General features: G+C 38.1%; 1 protein-coding gene across 1 annotated transcript in view; it reads left to right on the top strand.

Moving 5' to 3' along the window:
* Positions 1-20,404, top strand: part of EVC (EvC ciliary complex subunit 1) — a 50,511-nt gene that overhangs the window by 3,016 nt on the left and 27,091 nt on the right. Inside the window, exons 3-12 of the mRNA XM_014309943.2 lie at positions 612-722; positions 3,108-3,191; positions 3,714-3,946; positions 4,859-4,943; positions 7,113-7,211; positions 9,331-9,468; positions 11,370-11,528; positions 13,111-13,327; positions 16,903-17,051; positions 19,834-19,932. Of these exons, the coding sequence (XP_014165418.2) occupies positions 612-722; positions 3,108-3,191; positions 3,714-3,946; positions 4,859-4,943; positions 7,113-7,211; positions 9,331-9,468; positions 11,370-11,528; positions 13,111-13,327; positions 16,903-17,051; positions 19,834-19,932 (1,374 nt within the window). The remainder of the gene's footprint in view (positions 1-611; positions 723-3,107; positions 3,192-3,713; positions 3,947-4,858; positions 4,944-7,112; positions 7,212-9,330; positions 9,469-11,369; positions 11,529-13,110; positions 13,328-16,902; positions 17,052-19,833; positions 19,933-20,404) is intronic.

The following is a 20,404-nucleotide window of genomic DNA, read 5'->3' on the forward strand; positions in this document are numbered from 1 at the left end:
GTAGGGAAGATCATGTGTAGCAGGAGGTTTTGTTGCCACACAGAATCTGTGTCCCTACCTGTGGCTTTTTGTGTTTGTGAAGTGAGGCCAATATGGGCTGCTTTTGGGGAAAGAAGGTGATGAACATTTTCTGATAGTTACTTCTCCCTGACAGGAACTTCCACACGCATAAAGCTTCATTTAGGAAGTTTGGCCAGGGACAAAAAATACTTGGCATTCTCTTTATTGCTGGTTATTGTAGACAATTTTAGTTAATTTGCTGTGATTGAGATGTTTGAGCTCAGACCATGAGGTTGACTCCCAAGTCTGTAGGATGACATTTTGAGAGCAGATGGATTGATTTGACAGGTTCATGGCCTCTTAAAACTTTTTTAGATTAAAATTCTACTCCTGGAATGACAAATTTAAAACTTCATTAATTTTAATGATTCCTTTCTGAATATATAACATTTTCATCCATTTTCAGATTGTATTTTTCCAAACTTTTCAACTAATACTGGAATAATTTTCATGATGGAGACATGAATGTATCAAGGCTGCAGTGGAAGATGTTTCCAGTTAACCTGCATGATCTCAAGTGTTACATTTTATGTTTTCTCTTGGAATTTCAGAAAGATGATTCCCAAAGACTTCTGGAAAGCTTCAATGCTGATGAAAAAGAGCACGCACTCATGAAAAGTAAAGCAGAACCCTATACATCAAAAGAGGAGATGGTGCTGGAGGTAAAGCTCTGCTCTTGGGGGTGGATGTCCATTTTGCTGCATGTAGCAGTGAACATGTTCAGGACCTGCTCCAAATTGTCTTAATTTTAATGGGTTTGGAGAGAGACTTTAAAAAGAGTTCAAAAAAAGTGTAAGATGGAGAGTGGGAGTTGATTGCTGCTTATGAATGCAGCCATTTCAGGCACTTATTCCCCTTATGAATTCTGTTTCTCCCTAGGCACTCTTTGGATATTTTAATCAGGATCCTGAGTTCTTTTTGGACAGAGACTTCTTTGCTTTCATCCCTATGTTTTCCTTAGTTTCAAAAGGTTGATGGGATAAATTAACACTATTAACATAAGAAAAAGTTTGTAAGTACTGAAAGGACTACTGTGGTGAGCTGGGATTCAAAGACAATTAGAGAATTTGTGAAAAAAAGTAGAAATATAAACTTAACAACCCACTCGCAATGGAAACATCAAGTAACTTAACTTTTTTTTTTTTTTAATAATCCCAAAATAACTGGAGAACCAGTCCTACTGTGTAGTCACTATCTTTCACCCAAAGCTGATTTGGCTGGTCTTGCTGGAACTAAAGATTGTGATTTAAACTGCTCATTTAAAAATGTGCAGTTCAGCTGACTCATTCAGTCTATTATACATAAATTAAATACATGGATAAAATGTCAGTCATAACCAGCCAGTCTAGTGCTTAGCTGGTAACAAGAACTGATTTCAAGAAAATATTATTGTTAACATTGAAACTGTTGGTTTAAATCCTGACAAGTAATGAATCTTCATTTCACCTTTGTGATCAGGAGTGGTGACACAACATGCTTGGTCATTTTGCTTGAGTTAAAGTAGAATATAACAAGTGAGCATGGATTAGGTTATTTTTTGAAGTGTAAATGTTGTGGGAGAGCTTACACAATTTTACATCTTTATGCTTATTACCAGTGTTTTTGAAATGGGATCATAGTCTTTTAAAGGTGATAATTCACAACTCTGTCCATTTCCATAACATGGCTCATTTATAAGACATTAAGAGGTAACCCTGTTATTTGAGGGGACTTTCTCCCACCTATCTCTCTAACTACTGAAATTATATGTATTTTTTTCTACTAATTTGTTCTGATTTCCAGAGGCTTTTGCTGTTACTAGCGTCAAATTGACATTTTATGAAGAAGCATAGATGGAAAATGCTTTTAATTAGGTTAGAGCACTTCAGAAAAACAGGTATTTTCATTCTGAGACTTTTCACATTGCAATAATACCATAATTACTGCATTAATAATAATTGTGTGTTACTTATGCCTGCTGAGAAGCAGGATGTGTTAGTTCTAGCACACTGCAATACAGCTTTCCGGCTTTGCCCTGGCTGCTTTGCCTCCAGTCACTGCAGAGCAGTAGCTCTGTCCACTCCTGTCCCTGATGGGATACTGCAGTGCTGGGACTGCTCACCAGGGGCAACTTTATCAGTAAACTTTATCAGTAAACCCAAAAATGGAAAGAAATGAAATGGAGATGAAAATGTGCAATGGTAGAAGTCCAGTGAATTACATAGTTTTTTCTTCTCTTTCCATTTCCATTTTAGACTCTATTAGTGCTTTGATATTTCCTAGAAAAAGCTTTATGAAAAACCCTGTGTGTTTTGACAAATTAGTCTTTCATATGACAAAACCAAAAGAGATAAAATAGGAAGTCCTAGTGCTTGGATTTAGACATTTTATCTGCTATTTATAGCCAAAATTTTATTAAGCCATACCTAACCTCTCAAAACAAATGATGATCCCATTGTTCCAGCATATAGAAAAAGGCAGTAGCAGAAAGTCAGATTATGTGATACAGAAAATTATGTGAAAATAATTCAGTATCTATTAAAAGTTCTTTGGAAAAACATTGTTATTTTCGCTAGATTTTGGGTAAGGGTTGTATTATATAAATTTTTCCTGGGACAAAATGATGACTGTATTTGCTTTATTTATTGTTCCTTTATTTAAATTGAAAGACAGAATTTATGGCCATGATGATATCTGTGGAGTTTATTATCCTTTAGTAGTTTTTAGTATTAGTCTAATTTGTAAAATCTTTAGCTGTTGCTAAGGGTGTGGAGGTGGTGACAAGACACAAAATGAAAATACTTTGGAAATACCAGATACTGCCTATTTTCTCCTGGAGAATTAAAAATATTGTGTAGCAGTGCTAATGACAAGAGTTCCCTTTTCAGGTTTTCCTGCTTGGAATGAGCCTTATGAGAAAACTTCTTGCACCAAAGCAGGGACAGTCAATAAACAGTTATCAATAGGAACATTTAAGTTGTGTAACAAAAAGGAGCACACGATACTTAAAGTGAATAATTGCCAGATCTGCTGCTGTTCTCAAATATTTTTTGTTCTTTTCCATACAGGAAGGTGAGTCTCCTCTGAACAGTAACATTGCAGCATTTGCGTTAAAGGCAAAAGTGATCTATCCCATCAACCAGAAATTTAGGGTAAGGTTGCAGATTCTACTTGTAAAAATTAATGGCAATCATTCTGTGTCAGAGTAAATTGCAGAGTCAAGTAATGGAAGAAAATTTACTGCCAATCTGCTTAACAGGAATCTTTTTTTATAGTCCATTGACTCAGGGCTTATTCTGCTAAGTAAGGTGTCAGCTGCTTTCAGCTCCCCTTCGTTGCTGGAACCTGCAATGCTTTACATGGTGTACTGTCAATTTTCACTGTATTTAAGAGAGCTTGTCTGCCCCCTAACATTAATGGAAGTTGGATCTGTCTAAGGAGCCATAAGAAAAACACCACAAGGATGTGAAAGAGAAAGCATACACCAAGCAGCCAACTACAACAGAAGAATGCTTTCCTGGGCAATGCCAAAGCCTCTCATGTAACATGGAAACACTTTTCCTGTGTATACTGTTTAACTTTTCCCTTAAAAGTAAACACTGAAAAATTGACGTGATGTTTGCCTCCTTATTGTGTTGTATTAATTGACCTTGTGAATTTCCTTTGACTTGTAGCCTCTGGCAGATGGCTCATCCAATCCATCTTTGCATGAGAATCCAAAACAGGCAGTTCTGCCTAATCAAGTGGTGGAGACTTCCATGTCAGGCAGCCTGGGATCCCTGAGCCAGGGAGACAAAGAGGACTGCAGCTCCTCCACAACAATCCATTCCACAACAAGTGATGACAGATTTCAGGCCCGAGCCTTTCTAAAGGTGGCCAGCTTCCCTGAAGTGCTGACATGTGAGAGGTAAGCAGTAAACCTGCCCTTCCTTGGTCAATTCCTGTGTTTTTAGGACAGTCATTAAAGGTGAAAGGCTGGGTATGAATGCACACAGTCACCACATCAGGACAGGGTTATCTGCTTATAATCCTAAAAGTTGTTGGGAGATTAATACATTAAGCTGTTGGAAGTCATCCTGTTCTTTGTGAAATTTTGGGAATCAGAGCTGGCCAAAAGCTGTCTCATAAAAGGTGTGTCACTGGATAAGGAGATGTCTTTGTTATGTCTTGTATGCTCAGTTCATGTGTGCTGGGGATGGAGCTCTCTGCACGGTACATTGCCATGTCACACTGCAGGTGCCTTCAGAACACTCAGTGTTCTGTTCTCTCTGTTTTAATGGGAAATACTCATGTCTTACTCTGAGAAAACAGTTCCTCTCTGACACTGCTGATGAGCAGGTAGAGGTAATTGAAACGGACTGTCAGCTCTGATTTCCTTTCAGCTGCACCACAGCAAGGTACCCCTAGATGAATACATGTGTCTGCACTCTCTGCACTCTCAGAAAAACACAATCATATTTGTGTCCCAGGGACTGGGAAAGGTACTAGCAATGAATAATGTTTACAAAATATCCACTCTTACTATGGCTGTTTCAGTTTAAAGCCCTGCTTTCCCTGGTGGTATCAACTCATGCCTATGTTCACCTTGTCTTTTTCTAGAGGAAACTGCAGCACCACCTTTATTAAAAGCTCTATGTTTTGTTTACTTTTACATACAGAAATCTTTTCTGAAAAAGGAGGCAATGTAGAAATAAAGTGACTTCACTTCTGTTTTGGGGCAGTGTTTTTGGAGGATCTAGTGGTTAAATGAAACTTGTGTTGTCTTTATGTGTAACTGTCAGTTAGGTTGCTATTAATGCATTTTTAATCTTTGTTTTAGTTTTGATGTTAAGCTCTGCCTTTGCAGTCTTACTTTACAAGATCTCATGCTTCTTGATACTGAACTCAGAAAAGAAAAAAATGTGGTAGGTACTTATATCTCATTTATAGCTCATTGTTTTGAACATCTTAGTTGAATATTAGTTTAGGAAATAACATAAACAGCTGGCTAGGTGAGATGTAATGCAGCAGAGTTGCATTTCCACATTATTGACATTTTTTTTTCCTCCTACTCTGCATATATATGAGCTTCCTAAGGAAGTAAAATATGATGAACTATACTGGTCTGTGAAATACCAATATAGCAAATACAAAAAATTGGTTTCAAACATTACTCCAGAGATTAACATACAGCACTTGAGGCTCATAAGAAGAGGTAATAAATTATTTAGTAGGTGAGTTTGTCTTAAGGACAAACTTGCTTGTTTGTGTGTTGCAAAGACTTAAAGCTTTTGGAATAAAATGGAAAACTCAGTTCATCTCCGTCAGTACCATTGTGGTAAGTACAATAGTTCTGAATTTTTACAATTGTGGGATTAAGATACCATTTAAACCATAGATAACTACCTGCATCAAGTAACATCATCCAAAACTGACAAGGAAAAAGAGAGAAAAGAAAAACAAAATACAATTAAGGCCATGGGATATTCAGTAGTGATTGTTGTGCCTAGCCATGATCAGCATGATTCAGTAAATACAAATCTGGACGTGAAGTCTACAACTGTTTCCTCCCTCTTTTCTTGAGCTCTGTTTAAACAAAATTGGTAATTTCTGTTATAATTTACTAAATCCACTGAAAATATTTCAGAAGGATTTTCTGAACAAATTTCTACACAACCCAAAGGAGGAAACAGGAAAGTAAACCTGGGAAGCAGTTTCTCATCTGATGGATTATCCACATCTAGTTAGATGAGAAAGGGAACTCGTGATCAGATTCCAGAAGGAAGTTTAGCTTGATTATAGAAGGTTGAACTTGATGTCAAAGTTAATAATCAATTTCTAAGGAAGGTAAGTCGCAACATAATGATGTAATCACAGAAACACAGAGAAAATGAGCACTTAACACGCTTTGTGGCCCACTAGAAATACCCACAAAGGCCTTAGACCTTTAGCTGAATATTTAAATAGCTTTATATTTTTGTCAGAAGGTAAAAAAGGGAAAAAATAAATCAGTCTGAGAATCATTTCTTCCTTTCCCACTCTGCTTTCTCTGATTTCAGTTTTTCTTGGCATCAAGTCTAAGGAAATACATCCTTTTCTATCAGTCTTCTCCTGAACCCTTTTTTTTTTGTTTTTACTATATATGGTATCTTAGTAGTGTGTTCAAAACTTGACGAACTCCTGTCCAAAATATTTGCAAGTGAGATCCAAAATATGACTGCTATATGGTTTTCTCTTCTATTGGGCTCTAATTATAATGTATTTCCCACCTGACATGGGCTTCAATAACTTTTTCTATATGTAAATATGTATTCATTTATGTTTTTATATGTTTTATGCAGGGAAGTTCTGCATTATCTTGTTTTCAAGATTATAAGGAACAGGCAGGTGGCTGTTAAATTTCATGTATTTTTATTTCCACACTGGAAAATGCTGCAGCAGTTACTAATGAAGTGAATTAACCTTACACTGAAACTCTAATTGAGGGAAGATGGGAAAAGGTTAAGCAAAAGTTTTCCCAGTGTTAAAAAATCAAAAATATCTTTTTGAAGACACTAGTATTACAGTCTTAAAAAAAAAAGGCACACAAATGGAAAATAAGTTATTTTCTTGCAAGAGAAGCTAGCTAGAACTTGAGATAGTTTCTTTTGGGTTGTATATAAAAATGTTTGATGTATTATGTGGCAGACTACAGTTGAAGTCAGAGTAATGAGTCTTTAGTATCTTCTGAATAGTTAATATCATCCAGTTTAGGGGGTTCATTAAACTTTAGAAAATTGGGCTTTGCGTTTTCAAGTGATCTGCATTTTCTCCAGTCAAGAATAGTTTAAAATGTGTCTGTCTGGTTACAAGGATATATGAGATTATGTGTAACACCATCTTCCAGTATCTCACTGGAGCCAAAACCAGAGAATTTTTCACAGTGCAAGTACTGGAGAGTTGCTGATGATAAATCTGTTAATTGATCTGTTGTTTCTCTTATGATTCGCTATAATCTCCCTGACTGATTTAAATCAGCAAAAGTTATCACAAAGATGTCCTTACAATCATGAACAGGCACTTAACCTGGGTGTTGTTTTCTTCCTTTTAAACAGATGTTTATTCAGATTTTCAAGATATACCTCACAGACTTCCATCGTAAAAAGAAGATTACTGATGGTTTGTTGAAGAAGATCCTTTTAAATCAGGAAAATGTAAGGGGGTTTGTTGGGTAGTATTTAAGACCACACAAAATAAGAGTTAACTTTATTACCACAGCAGGCCATTTCACCTACTCCTTTTGAACAGCCATGTCATTTGTAATCTTATTTCTGAAGAAAATGCAAAGAAACTCCCTTGTTAGTTGATATTCTACATTACCTTGTATGCTTTTCCTCCTTTTTGCTGTATGAAGTGATCTACGTAATCTGTTAAAGATAAAATATTTTTTAGTTGAATCCATTTAAACTGAACATTTTGAACCTTATTCACTCAGATTTAATAATTTCTATTTATCGGGGGCTTTTTTTGGTCCCAGGTGTCTTGCTGATAATAAAATAGCAGGAAATAAAGTAGCAGTATGACGCTCAAGGCTTTCATCAGGGAAAAATATACTTATTTTCCTCATCATCCTTTTTTCTTTCATGCACTTGCATTGTAGTCCATATGCCACTTCTGAACTGGAAGACATATACTGACAATCAGTGTGTTTCAGGTAGTCACAGTACTTTTGTCAAGGTTATGAGAAGGAACAAAAAGCTTTACAAAACTATAGAAAATAGGAGAGCTATTGGTTCCACTTTCCAGTTTAGTCACAGAAAAATCTGGATTGAGAAGCACATCTTGAGATTTTCTGGCCCAGCCTTCTGTAGGAAGCTTTGTCTTAGGTAAGGTTATCCAGTGCCCTGCCAGTCCAAGTCTTGAAAGTTTGTACTGAGAGCAGCCTAATCACAGCAACAATTATGCTTTTCTTACATGTAAATGGAATTTCACATGTGGACATTTGTCTATCAGCTCATGAGCTCTAGTTGTTGAACACTTTGTACAGTCTCACAGTCTATGAGTTACTATAAGAAATATCTGTAGTTGTACCCTATGATTTATATCAGAAGGTATTTTGCCTTAAAGCACTCTTCTGCCTTGAATCCTCAGGTTAAGTATTAAAACTTACTGTATTTACTAGATGAAAAGTGAGATTAGATGTGCAAAATCCTTTTACTGGTGGTCTTCTGGTACTGACTTCAAATTATAGACAGAGGTGATCTAGAATAGGCATGTTTCCTGATAGAACCTAATCCTCAGTGAAGTTTGATGGCATTGCTGTCCTCATGCTCCTAAGATGCTGCAAGATGAGGACTAAATCCAAATAATTAGATGCAATAATTGCCAGAGAAGTCCAGTTGTTTAAGTGCCAGTATGGGATTTCTGTGTCCTATATGATGGAGAGAAAGATCTTGTAAACCTTATAGTCTTAGAGGAGAGATATCATACAAGGAACAAGGCTGGTTATGACCACCATGTAAAAGAGATGTTACATGTTTTATTGCAGACAGTCTTTTCCACTTTTAATTCTGCATCATAAAAATTCACAGGATTTTGATGAAGTTGTTAGTGAACAATTTCTCTACTTACATTTTTAAGGCATAAGGGTATCAAGTTAGTGCATTAATAGCCAAAAGTGGATGGTGTTAGAAGTCAGTGCTTGCTATGTAAGGCATGTTGCAGTGAAGGAGGAGTCACTCTTTTCACTATCAGCTTACTAAGCAATGGCAGCAGACTAGTATTTGCCAGCGACATTAGCTTTAATAAAAAATCATCCTGGTTTCTAAAGGACTGAAAAACTGTGAAACCTCATGTAATCATGCAGCCTATAATGTGTCCCTTCTGAGTATTACAGACATGTTCATCCATGTGTGTTCATCCAGCACTCTGCAGGAATCACTGATTATCACCTGGATACTTACCTGAGCTTTTAAACACAGCCTGTACACCCATAGCTGCCATTTAAGATGGGGCACATGCATTAAAATAAAAATATTAGTGGATAGATTCCAGGGGTTATTAGTGTAAAAGCTCTTGAAGCAGTGTTTACCAATGAATTCAGCAGAGATGGACTACAGTCTTGACTACTCACATCCTAGTGGAGATATATGTGTTTGTATTAAGATTTCCTTGCTTGCTACAGAAGGTCCATTACCCAGAGACAGAACTTTCTGAAACTCCTGTTCAGCTTCCTTAGCCATGGGCCAGAACTGACATACAGATTCACTCCCAAATTTAGAAGTTATATCTGTTTTTCTGTTTACTAAATCGCTTGATTTTTTTTTCCCCCAGGATTTTGAAGAATTACAGAAACAACTTGATTCTAGACTCCAGAATACTGAAATGTCAGGAGCCCGTAACTCAGAGTTCCAGACTCTAGAAGACCTGGAAAGGAGGGAAAGGGAATATTCTGAGCACGTAATAGATAATGTAACTTTCTAAATTTTTCTAAGATTTTATTTTAATATTATTCTTTTGGTGGGGAGTTCTTTAGTGCAATGGTTTTCTTGAGTAGTCCACAGTTAGTATTTTATATGTGTCCTGAAAATATTTTTACTTTGCCCCAGTATTTCCAGCTCCCTTTGGGTGTCAATATGTTTTTATAAATAAAACATTTTTTATGCTTTTTGTAAAACACTACTGTTTTATCAGCTGGGAAATGGCTGGTGCTTGTCTGAGGATAAGATTTATTTCAAGCCTATATATAGCCTGACTTTTAGGAATGTTATCCTAACACCTTGCTTTTGTCAATCCCTCTAACTGAGTAAGGGAGTAATAAAAGCCTACAATTTTTTTTCCAGCAGAAAGAAGTACTAAAACTGTAATTGCTGGGCAATGTTTTAGTATGTTTTGTGCATTTACTTTAGCAAAGCCTTTTTCTTTAGCAGCTTTCCACGTGAGAATATATTTACATTTTTTGATGTGAAAATACCGTTTGATAGCAGGCATTTGGTTTTTTTTTCTCTAAAGTAGGTTCACTGTGTCAGTCTAGATTCAGGCTAGAACACTGGAGGTTAAAAACATTCTATGTCCTATTGTTCAGTAAACTGACTAATATTCTTCCCAGCCCTGTTTTTGAAGTTTGAGCAAATTGACTGGTGATGAAAATGAGAGAATGACAGCTCTGTGAGCTGCCTGTGTTGATTGACTGTGCCACTTCAGCCCTGGACCAAACAGCCCATCACCTCAGCCTTGGGCCTTTTTCATGCAGGAGTCAACATTTTTTAATGTCTGGTGCTTAAGTGCTTCACTGGGAATTTTCTCTGCTTTCTCTAGGCCCTTCACTTTATAGTGGAAGTCCTGGTAACATTGGAACATCTGTGTCAAGTTTCTTTTGTACTTTAACTTTGCTCAGTAGAAAAATGATTGTTTAGAGTTTTCCAGGGTTAGTCATGTAAAAATAATTGCTGGCAACCTCGCTGAGGAGCATGAGGCATTTATTCACCAGCAGTGATCATCCTTCAGTGGCTCTGTCACTCTTGTGCCTGCAGATGCTTTTCGTTGTACTGAAAATAATTTCCCTCTATGCAGATTTGTATAGCTCAGTACCTTGAACTAATCCAGTCTTCCTCTGAGAATATAAAGGGGGTTTTGCCATACTCACAGATGCCATAATCACTTTTTTCCCCCCAAAATTCATGGGTACTTAATAGAAATCGTGGTGATGGATGCATTTTTTACCTTTGTGTGTACGAGTAACCCACAGAGCGCAGAATATTGACAGTGTGCACAGTCATGTTTGTGGAATCAGAACCTAAAACTAGGGATTGTCCATATAATAACCTATCAGAATTGGCACATAGACTGTGCTGACATAAAGTATTTAATTCAGCAAAGTGCTTATGTAGCATCTAGCTGTGAAAGGCTTTGATGGTGTAAAACGGTAATAATTTTCAGTTTTTCTTTTTTTTGTGAAAATATTGTTTGACTGGAATACCTGCTCCTACAGCTAAATAAACTTCCCAGAATAAAAGGGATGCAGTTTATCTTCTAGGTTTTATCATCAATACTAAGAACATTATAGGCTCTTATAGATGCAATATGTCAAGAATTAACAAATTCTTAGCTAGTTAAAAAGAATTACTGCAGTTATTTTAAAAGGTCAGGTTTGATCTACTGGTTAGGTGCCACCACCAATATATTATATATATATATTATATATATAAAATACATAATAGTATCTTTATCTTTGTAAATTGTTCAATATAACTAATACTGAGAGCTGTCTGTGACTTGTATTTCAGTAGACTCATATATATGCCTCTTTCTGTAAAGAAATACCAGATGATCAATGAGGGAACATGGGTTGTTTTTTGATTCATATTCCACAGATGGAAGCCTTCTGGAAGCAGACTGACAAAGCCCAGCAGGATTTTTTGGACCAATCAAAATGCTCAAGTGCCAAAGCCGCAAAGATAATGATGGATCTGACTGAGAAGATGATTGCAGTAGAAAGCTTGTTAAGTGAATCTCAGGACTTGCAGGCGATGGTAAAGTGAAAAAGAAATAAAAGTTGAGACAGATTTAGTCAATATGAGCAGAAAGAATTATGTCAGTGCAGAGTCTGTCAGTCCTGCCTGAGGAGTGATGAAGTTTGCTTAATCCAGTTGTCTCTTTGAGCTTTGTTGCTGAGAGCTCAACTTCCACTGCACTTTAGGAAGATTCACAGGAGGGTGAACTCTCTGCACTTGAGTTCTAGTTCTCAGAATACCATTTAGGTAGTCATATAAGGAAAAAGTATTGTTAATGCAGATGGTGAATCAGGAGCGAGAGCACAAGATCCAATGGATGGAGAATTGTTACTGTGGGCATTACAAAATTTCACTTTCTTTCAAAATATTTATTTCGCTTTCACTGATAAATCCTAATTTAAATTTGAGGTTGATTCTGTGTGTGACTTTAATTTGAATTGAAAATTCTTATCAGCTCTTAGGAATATGGTCTGAAGAGGAAAAACTGTGTTCATAAATGCACCAGCACTGTGCTTTATGTTGTGTTAAATCTAACAGATCCTTCCTTGGTTTTTTGCACAGGATATGCTGAAAGAGTTACATGTAATTTACAAATTAATATACAATTGGAATCACTGCATTTATTAGTAATTTTGTGTATAAACAGCTACAGTAATTATTAGCTTGTTAGTTTTGCATTGGAGAGCAGCTCAGTAGACTGAGCTGGCCAGGTATGAAAAAAGCCTTTGCTGCTTGTCACACTTGACCCAAACTGGGCTGCTGCACAGTAAGTTCCTCAGATGGGAAGACTGCAGATAAGAGAATCTGGATACAGATACAGGAGATATTCCTGCCTGAAGTCACTACTGTGATGATGCTGAAATCTCATTGCAGAGGTCATTGTAGGTACATCTCTATTAATTACAGTAGGTCAGAGAATCATAGAATTATTTGGTTTGGAAAAGAGCCCTGAGATCAAGTCCAGCTGTTAACTTAGTACAGCATTGTCAAACTCTTTCTGACCTTGCAGCATTGCTTAAAGCAGCTGCACTTCCAGCTGGGAGATCTTTCCCTACTGTGATCATGGGCTACTTTTTCAATAGTGCAATGAAAGCTGCTATGCAGAGGGCAATTATATTAATTTTTAGTATATGTACTGGACTGACTGAGCGTGTATTTGAAGGAATCACAGCATTATCAGAATCAGATATGTGTCCTCATTTCAAAATGAGAACCTTTACTGGTGTGCCATATAGTATTTTGAAAAGAGGTCCAGGACTTCATGTTGTCTTCTGTCCATCTATCCTCCTTGAGTATTTAACTTTTTTCTGCAAGGCTGTTATTATCTTTTCCAGACTTAATGTCTTCTTGACAGCTACAAATAATGAAAAGCAGCAATAATTTTAGGTTAGCTCTTGCAACTGAACGTGCAATAAATCTACTGCTAGCCTGCACTGATCAAAACTTTCAGAAGTATTTAAGTACATGAAGATGGTTATTCACATGGTTTTGATAACCTCAGTGGTTTTCTTTGTGGTTTGGGAATCAATAGTTCAATGAAAGAAAAGCACAACCAAAGATACATTCTTGGTTTCTAAACAGGACTTTATGTTTGGTTTAGGACATTCAGGAAAGGTTATTCAACTGGGAGCTTATGGTGAAAATGATCGATTCACTGAAGTCCTCTATACCAGAAGAGTGTAAGGGCAGATTAAATACTGTGTCAAATATTCTGGACCACTTAACTGTAAAGAATAATCTTTCAGTCCGACAAAAGGAAGAGCTTCTAACAGACCTGCACAAGGCCTTCTGGGAACAGCTGGCACATTACAGTAATGGTGAGTACTTAGACTGGAGCTCATCACTTACATGAATTCTCATTGTTTTAAAGAGTAAAAAAAATTACAGCTTCAGCTGTATATACCTCTCTGTTTTAAAAAGATACTAATGAATTGACCAGGATCAGTTTCATTCTGGAAGGTGTATGTTTGGAATGGGAACTTTGACTTTAGGCCTTTTATGTCCTGTTCCAGGTATTACTAGGTACTTACTCTATAGTTCACATAATCTAATTCCGTTAATTTGTGATATTTCTCCATTTACTGTTCACTTGGCATTGCTGGTCATACTGGCTGACATAAGACAGACAGTCGTAGGATTCCTTGGTAGCATGTAAAGCCAGAAGCAATTGTGCTATATGCAAAGCTGTTGTGCTATCACTTTTCTGAAAAGATAATGTTAAAGCTTAAAATCTTCCTATAAATCTCTCTTTTCTTATGTCAAACTAAAATACTTCTAAAATGAAGTATTTCCTCTTCCTTTTACACCTCTTCATATTGCCTATCTGAAAAGTACAGTCATAATAAAGTCTAGGCTGACTGACCCACTTATTTAAGGTTCTCCCTGTATCATTTTGTATGTTACCTAATGCTCAATGATGAGAAATATACCCCCATCTTCTCTGATAGGTGCTGTTTCCGGGCTCAGTGCCACCCATCAGCACTCACAGCAAATCAAATAATGGTAAAACATTTAGCCAGAAGGAAAATAATGCAAACCACTTCAACACAATTTCCAGAACCATTTCTGCTATTTTTGGACATATTTAAAGAAAATTGTCATAGCAAAATGGCATTAGGCTTAGAGTTCAGTGAACTGAATAGTCAGAATGAATGTAGTCTTGTTGCAGTATGTTCTTGCTGCAGTGCTGCTCACTCACTTTGGGCTTAGTGGTGATAATTTGTGCCTTATCTCACAGTCATAAATTCACAGAATCGCAAAATGGTTACGACTGAAAGAACTTCTGGAGGTTATGTGGTCCACCCTGTCTGCTTAAGCAGGTGGAGCTACTGTTGGTTGCCCAGGATCCTGTTCAGACAGCTTCTCTCTCCAAGAATGGAGACTCCACCTGGGCCACCTGTCCCAGTGCTGTCATCCTCATGGTAAAAGGAATTTCCTGAGTTTCAGTTTCTGGCAGCTGCCTCTGGTCCTTTTGCTGGGCACAACAGAAGAGAGTGGCTCTGTCTTCTTTGTACCCACTCTCCAGGTGTTTCTGTACTCAGCTGTTTATATACTTATGCTCAGATCCCCCCTGAACCCTCTCTTCTCCAGGCTGAGCAGCCCCAGCTCTCTGAGCTTTGTCTCATAGGGGACATGCTCCAGTCCATTCATCCTTGTGGCCTTTTGTTGAATTCTCTTCAGTATCTCCATGTCTCTCTTGTACTTGGCTGTGGAGCACAGAACTGGACACAGCACTCCAGGTGTGGCCTAACCAGAGCTGAATGGAGGGAAAGGATCCCCTCCCTGTATCTGCTGGCTTATGTTCAACTTGGTGTCCACCAGAACCCCAGGTCGTTTCCTGCCAAGCTGCTTTCCAGCTGGGCAGTCCCCAGCTGTGCTTGTGCCTGGGTTGTTCCTCCCCAAGTGCAGCACTTGGCACTTCCCATTGTTAAACTGCAGGAGATTTGCATCAGCCCACTTCTCCAGCTTGTCAAGTGCCCTATGGATGGAAGTAGAAGCATGTGTGGTGGATCAGCTATTCCTCTCATTTTTTGTGACTTCTGCAGACTTGCTAAATTTGCACTCTGCTCCAGGTTATTAATGAAGCTACTGAGCAGAATTGCACTCAGTATTGAGCCCTGGGGTACACCACTAGGTGCTGGCTTCCAGGTGGACTTTGAGCAAGTTTTCAGTCTATCTCACTGCTCATCCATCCTCTTCTCTATGAGGCTCTGTCAGGAGACTGCATTGAAAACCTGCCTGAAGTCAGGGTAGCCAATATCCACCACTGTCCTGTCATCTGCTGAGCCAATTATTTCATCACAGAAAGTGCTGCAGACTTGATCCTCTTTCAAAACATCCAGCTGTGTGAACAGTTTGCTGACATTCACAAATACATGTATATTGTGATACAGTTTCTTTCACAGATGTTGTTTTCTAAAACTATCTATGCCTAGTTCATCGTTTTCACATAGGTTCAGCCACTAACATTCTTTAAGCATAAATGGTTGTCGCTGGGTGATTTTTCCTTCTTTTTGTCAATTTTCACTTGTTCCTAAGCAAAAATACCTCTGTCAAGGCTTTATTTTATGCAAAGTAGGCTTTTATAGTTATATATAGCTATATATTATAGTTGGTACGTCCTGTGCAGAAGAACATTATCAACCTCCTGGTTTTAGATGGAAATTAAATGTGCTTTTAAAAAAATTATCTGGAGTGCAGCATTTATTCCAATAGAGCCTTATGTTGACCTTTCTTACCAGCTTTTAAATACAAAAGTTAAACTGTACCTATAATTCAAAAACAGAGCACAAAGCCAGCAAGACTGTGCTCCTAGGGTACAAAATAAGGAAGTATTAAAGAATCAATAGTGTTTAAAAGTAAAACACTGCTACATTTATTTAAGTGATATTTTCATTACAGGCTTTCCTGTACTTTTGGTGCACCTTCAAGTGTTCTGTCAGTGCATCATCAGCCTGTGGATAAACACAATAAATTAGCATGGAGAATAAATAACATTCTTGGTACTGCAGTACTGTGCTCCTTTTGTTTCTCTACAAAATAATTTCTGTAGTTAAAGCAGCTTGGTGTAGTGGCAGAACAGCAGCCACAGGTAACTGTTCTTTTGCATCCCCCTTTAGCTGCTTGTGTCAGGAGTGAAGTACTGCTCTGGGGCACGGTAACTGGGGGAAATTAGTAAAATTTTTCTTAGGTGGACAGGCAATGAGACATGAAGTGGCAGGACATTTAAAGCAGTGATTGCACTCAGCAGCCCAGGATGCAAATAGCCTCGTTAATTTATATATCACTTGGAGCTGCAGGGGGAAAGAAGTGGGGAGGAATTTAGTCCCAAATAGTTCCCATTAGTAGCACGAAATTGGAGGGACCTTGACAACTTTTACTGCAGGTTCTTGGATGAGTCGCTTTAGAAGTCTGTTGTGTATGGGCTGCATGCCAGTTCAAACTAATCTGAACTAGCACTGCTTTAGACCTTTTCTCCCCACCATATGTTACTGCCCCTGTCCTTGCAGCAGCATTTGCATATCTTCAATTAGGTAATGAGACACTTACTGACCTTCCTGAAGCTGGAGCGGGAGGTTTGGGGTGCTGCATGAGGCAATCTGTTTCTTGGACTAACACTCTGCCTTTGCATAAACAGCAGCACCAGTGAAAGGGAGGGTGCAGGATGGTAGCAGTCCAAAAACCTGATAGATTTAAGTGCCATGTAACAATTTAGAAGTTCACAGCTAAAAAGGCCATCAGGGTAAGAAGCAAATTTCAAATCCTGCATGGTGATTACTTGCCTATTTCACTCACTAACAGATCTCCATGAGTTTATCTTGTGTGACAGCAGCAGATGCTGCTTTCTCCCTGTGGAGTTGTGGTGCCTAATTGTTTGTGGTTGATGTTCCAGAGTGCATGCAACAAAGTAAAGAGCTGATCTGGAAGCGGCTGGAGTGCCATGCCAAGAAGAAGGAAGAGTTCAAACGCAGACGGGAAGCTGAACAAAGGAGTCTCCTTAGCAAAACTTTTCTTACTGAAGATGTTCATAATTTTCTCAAGGTGAACAAGTAAAAGCTTATTTTCCCCGTTCTATTAGTTTTTAAAGCCAAATGTATTGCAGATTTCTCCCAGTTCCATAAAATTGGGAATTCTGGGTCCTTGTGAGAATCCTGTGTGGTAGCACAGGTGGACAGGGTCAGAGCCCCTGTTGCCAAGGCTGTTCCTGCAGTGTTGGTGGTGTTGCATTGGAAGAGAATGCCAATGGGGTTAATGCAAAATTAATGTTTGGTAGAAAACATCTTTTGCTTAGGTACTGTGTGTTTGCTTCAAGATAGGAAATACCTGGAGGAAAGTATCCAGCCTGCATTACAGAAGGAAACAGTCTGCACTGATCTAATTGCTTTTCTATGAGTGGGGTTACTGAGGCTCAAAAGATTTACCAAATTTCAGAGAAGTAGAGGAAAAACTAATTATGATCTCTGGCAGTTTGCCTTAGAGAAGGTTTGCAGTTGATAATTTAATATGGTATACAATGGCCAGTGTAATGTTTTTGTGTTCATATTTTCTATAGAGATTTGTTGTTATTGTTCCAAATGAATATACAAAATCAGAGTTCTTAGCTGTAAATGCTGAGAGCTGCAGAATTCGAGTAACTGCTGAGAACTGCAAACCCAAGTTATTAACAATTAAAAAAAATCAATACTCAATTTTCATGAAAATAAATAATTTAAGGTGAAAGTGGTTACATCCAGCAGCATTAAACTTTTGATGAAATCTAATAACTTAGATAAAATTATTGTATGAGAAGACCCAGATTCCAACTGCAGCAATCTATCAGAATTTATTGGTCTTAACACTGCAATTTTGCACTGTGGGGCCATATTCTTTAATTATATTGTATGACTTGGATAAAGCAGTTACTATTTCTGTATGCACACCTGCCTGGAAACACTTCACTCCAAAACAAGTACAGCATTTTTTACACCTTTGGCTTTTCTTAAAGCCAAACTTGTGACACATTTTTGTAGCCAGTGTGCACTTGTGAATGTATTTCCCTTTAGACATCATTGGACACTCTTGGACACATCCCAGATTCGTTGAACAAAGGTTAAAAATTTTGCTGTAAGACCCCTTCCCTACAAAGGTAGAGCCACACAGCTTTGTGCAAGAGATGCTCTGTTCTGTACACCTGATGAGCAGATCATTAGTCTAGAGTTTAACTAAGCCTACTCAACAGCTTTCTGACAGGCTGAGAAGGGAGGGGCAACTTGCACTTCATGCTGCAGGACAGAACACAGCTGAGTCTTAGGATTATGAAATGCTTGTGTACAAATTATGAAAGTCAGAAATGTAAGCCCTTCTGCTGCACAGTGGGAAAGTCTTTTGTCCCAGAACAGATAGGGGTCTTAAGTGCAGAAACTCTTCAAAGAATAAGAAAAATTTGTACCTGCAGTTCCCATGGTTTGACTTAAATAGTTAAAAATAACTTAAATAGTTTAGTAATTATTTTGTGAGAACAATCCACTTGGCACTGAGGAGCTATTTCGTGTTTGTTTCATAATTTCACAGCCAGCCCAACTGTAAAGGAGTTGATTGCAAAGCCTCACCATGAGCCCAGAGCTGTACCCATCAAAAACACTTCTTTCCTCTGCCTTTCCCCCTTCACCTCATCAAGGGCTCACACCACCATGGTAGCAGCCTTGCCAGTAACTAACCTCTGCTGAATTTTAAGTGATTGCTAATTATGATGGTGGATTTTGCAGTAAACTTCATTCACATCAGATTGCTCTGAACACAAGTAGGGTGGTAACAACTGAGTTGCTGCACATCTGATCTTTTTTATAAGACAGAATGAGATATATTGTAAAGGTTAGAGTTCCTATATCATTCTTTCTCCTTCATCTATATTTCTGTTGGAAAAGGAGTCTTTTAGTTTTGTCTTTTACTGCAGAGAATACAGGAATGATCAGTGAAGAACACAAACCATAAAGTGTCAGTTACAGTAATCCATTCTGGTTCTGCCTACCTACGGTGGAAATACAAGTTATAGCAGTTAATTTGTCAACTTCTGTCATAAAGTATGAGTCCATGACATGTGTGAGCTTTCAAGTCTACCTTTACAACAATAATGAAGCATTTATGGGCACTTTGGTCCTCTTTAGAAGAGCTCTATTGACATACCTGATGAAAAAAGCCATATTTTCCATGGGAGTGATAGGGAGCTCTTGGCGGATTAAATCAAAATCTGGAATATTTATATATAATGCTACTCATTAGTCTATAGATTGAGGTAGTCTTTGTGAAATATAATCTTCCATGAGCCTGCCTACACATTCACAGTCACAGTCTTTACCTGAAGAAAAAAATTGCATCCCTCTTAAAACTGTGACCAAGGACCAAGTCAGGACCACCTCACAGATCAGCCTCTTAGGAACCACCATGGGACATGGTGACCAACCCCAGTGCAAAAGCCCTGTACAGTGTGATACAGCTGCAACTCAGGTGTCTCAGATGACTATTCTGCAACTCATAGTAATGGCTGTGATGTAGGGATATTCATACACTGGAAAGCACGTTTCAAGTCACATCATTTCACATGTTTTGTAGTAGTATTTACATATTATTTAACCCCATATTGCTGACCCTAGGAAATTTTATACTCAAGAGTGGAAAAGCTCAAATTAAGGTGGTAAACCAAGTTCCCTTTGAGCCATGGTTCCAGGTAAATAGTTCCTGTTGTAGTGATACATGGGAAGAGCATCAAGGAAGAAAAGGGAAGGAGCACAAGAAACTATTAAAATCTTTTCAGCTATTTAAATATACCTACTGTGTTTCTTTTTAGGCTTACCATGGGCTGCTGGAGAAACACAGGCAAGCACAGTGGGATCTGGAGGAGGAGGATGACTGTGAGAGCACAGAGGCTGTCGCTGATCTCTACAAGGTGCCACTTCTAGTGATAAATGTCGTTTGCTAAATTAATTTTGAAGATTGCTTCACCCCACTACAGTGTCAGGCCTTGGGGAAGACTGGGGAATTGCAGGAAGGATCACCTCCAGGAGTTACAGCTCCAGAAAGCTAGGCTGACAAAGCAGAAGATGGAAGCAGGACAGTCTTCCATATTAGGTTGCCTTTTCCATTATCTTCCCAAAACACTATGTTTCCTAACCTCGTATTAGTCAGAAAATGCCTGCATGGTCTGCCAAAACATGCTGCCCAGGTGGCTGACAAGGCTGCAGTAATGTTGAGAGCATACAATGTCATTACTACAGGAGGGAGATTTCATTTATGTGGCATAATTATCTCTTCTGCACTGTCACTGGATGATACTATTCCAAGTGAACTTCACTACATCTCCAAAGACAATTTTTTCATTCATTTCTCACAGAGAATTTTTTTATTCTAGTTAGTTTCCT

Source organism: Geospiza fortis, unplaced genomic scaffold (assembly GCF_000277835.1).
Source record: "Geospiza fortis unplaced genomic scaffold, GeoFor_1.0 scaffold666, whole genome shotgun sequence".
In the NCBI taxonomy this organism is placed as follows: domain Eukaryota; kingdom Metazoa; phylum Chordata; class Aves; order Passeriformes; family Thraupidae; genus Geospiza; species Geospiza fortis.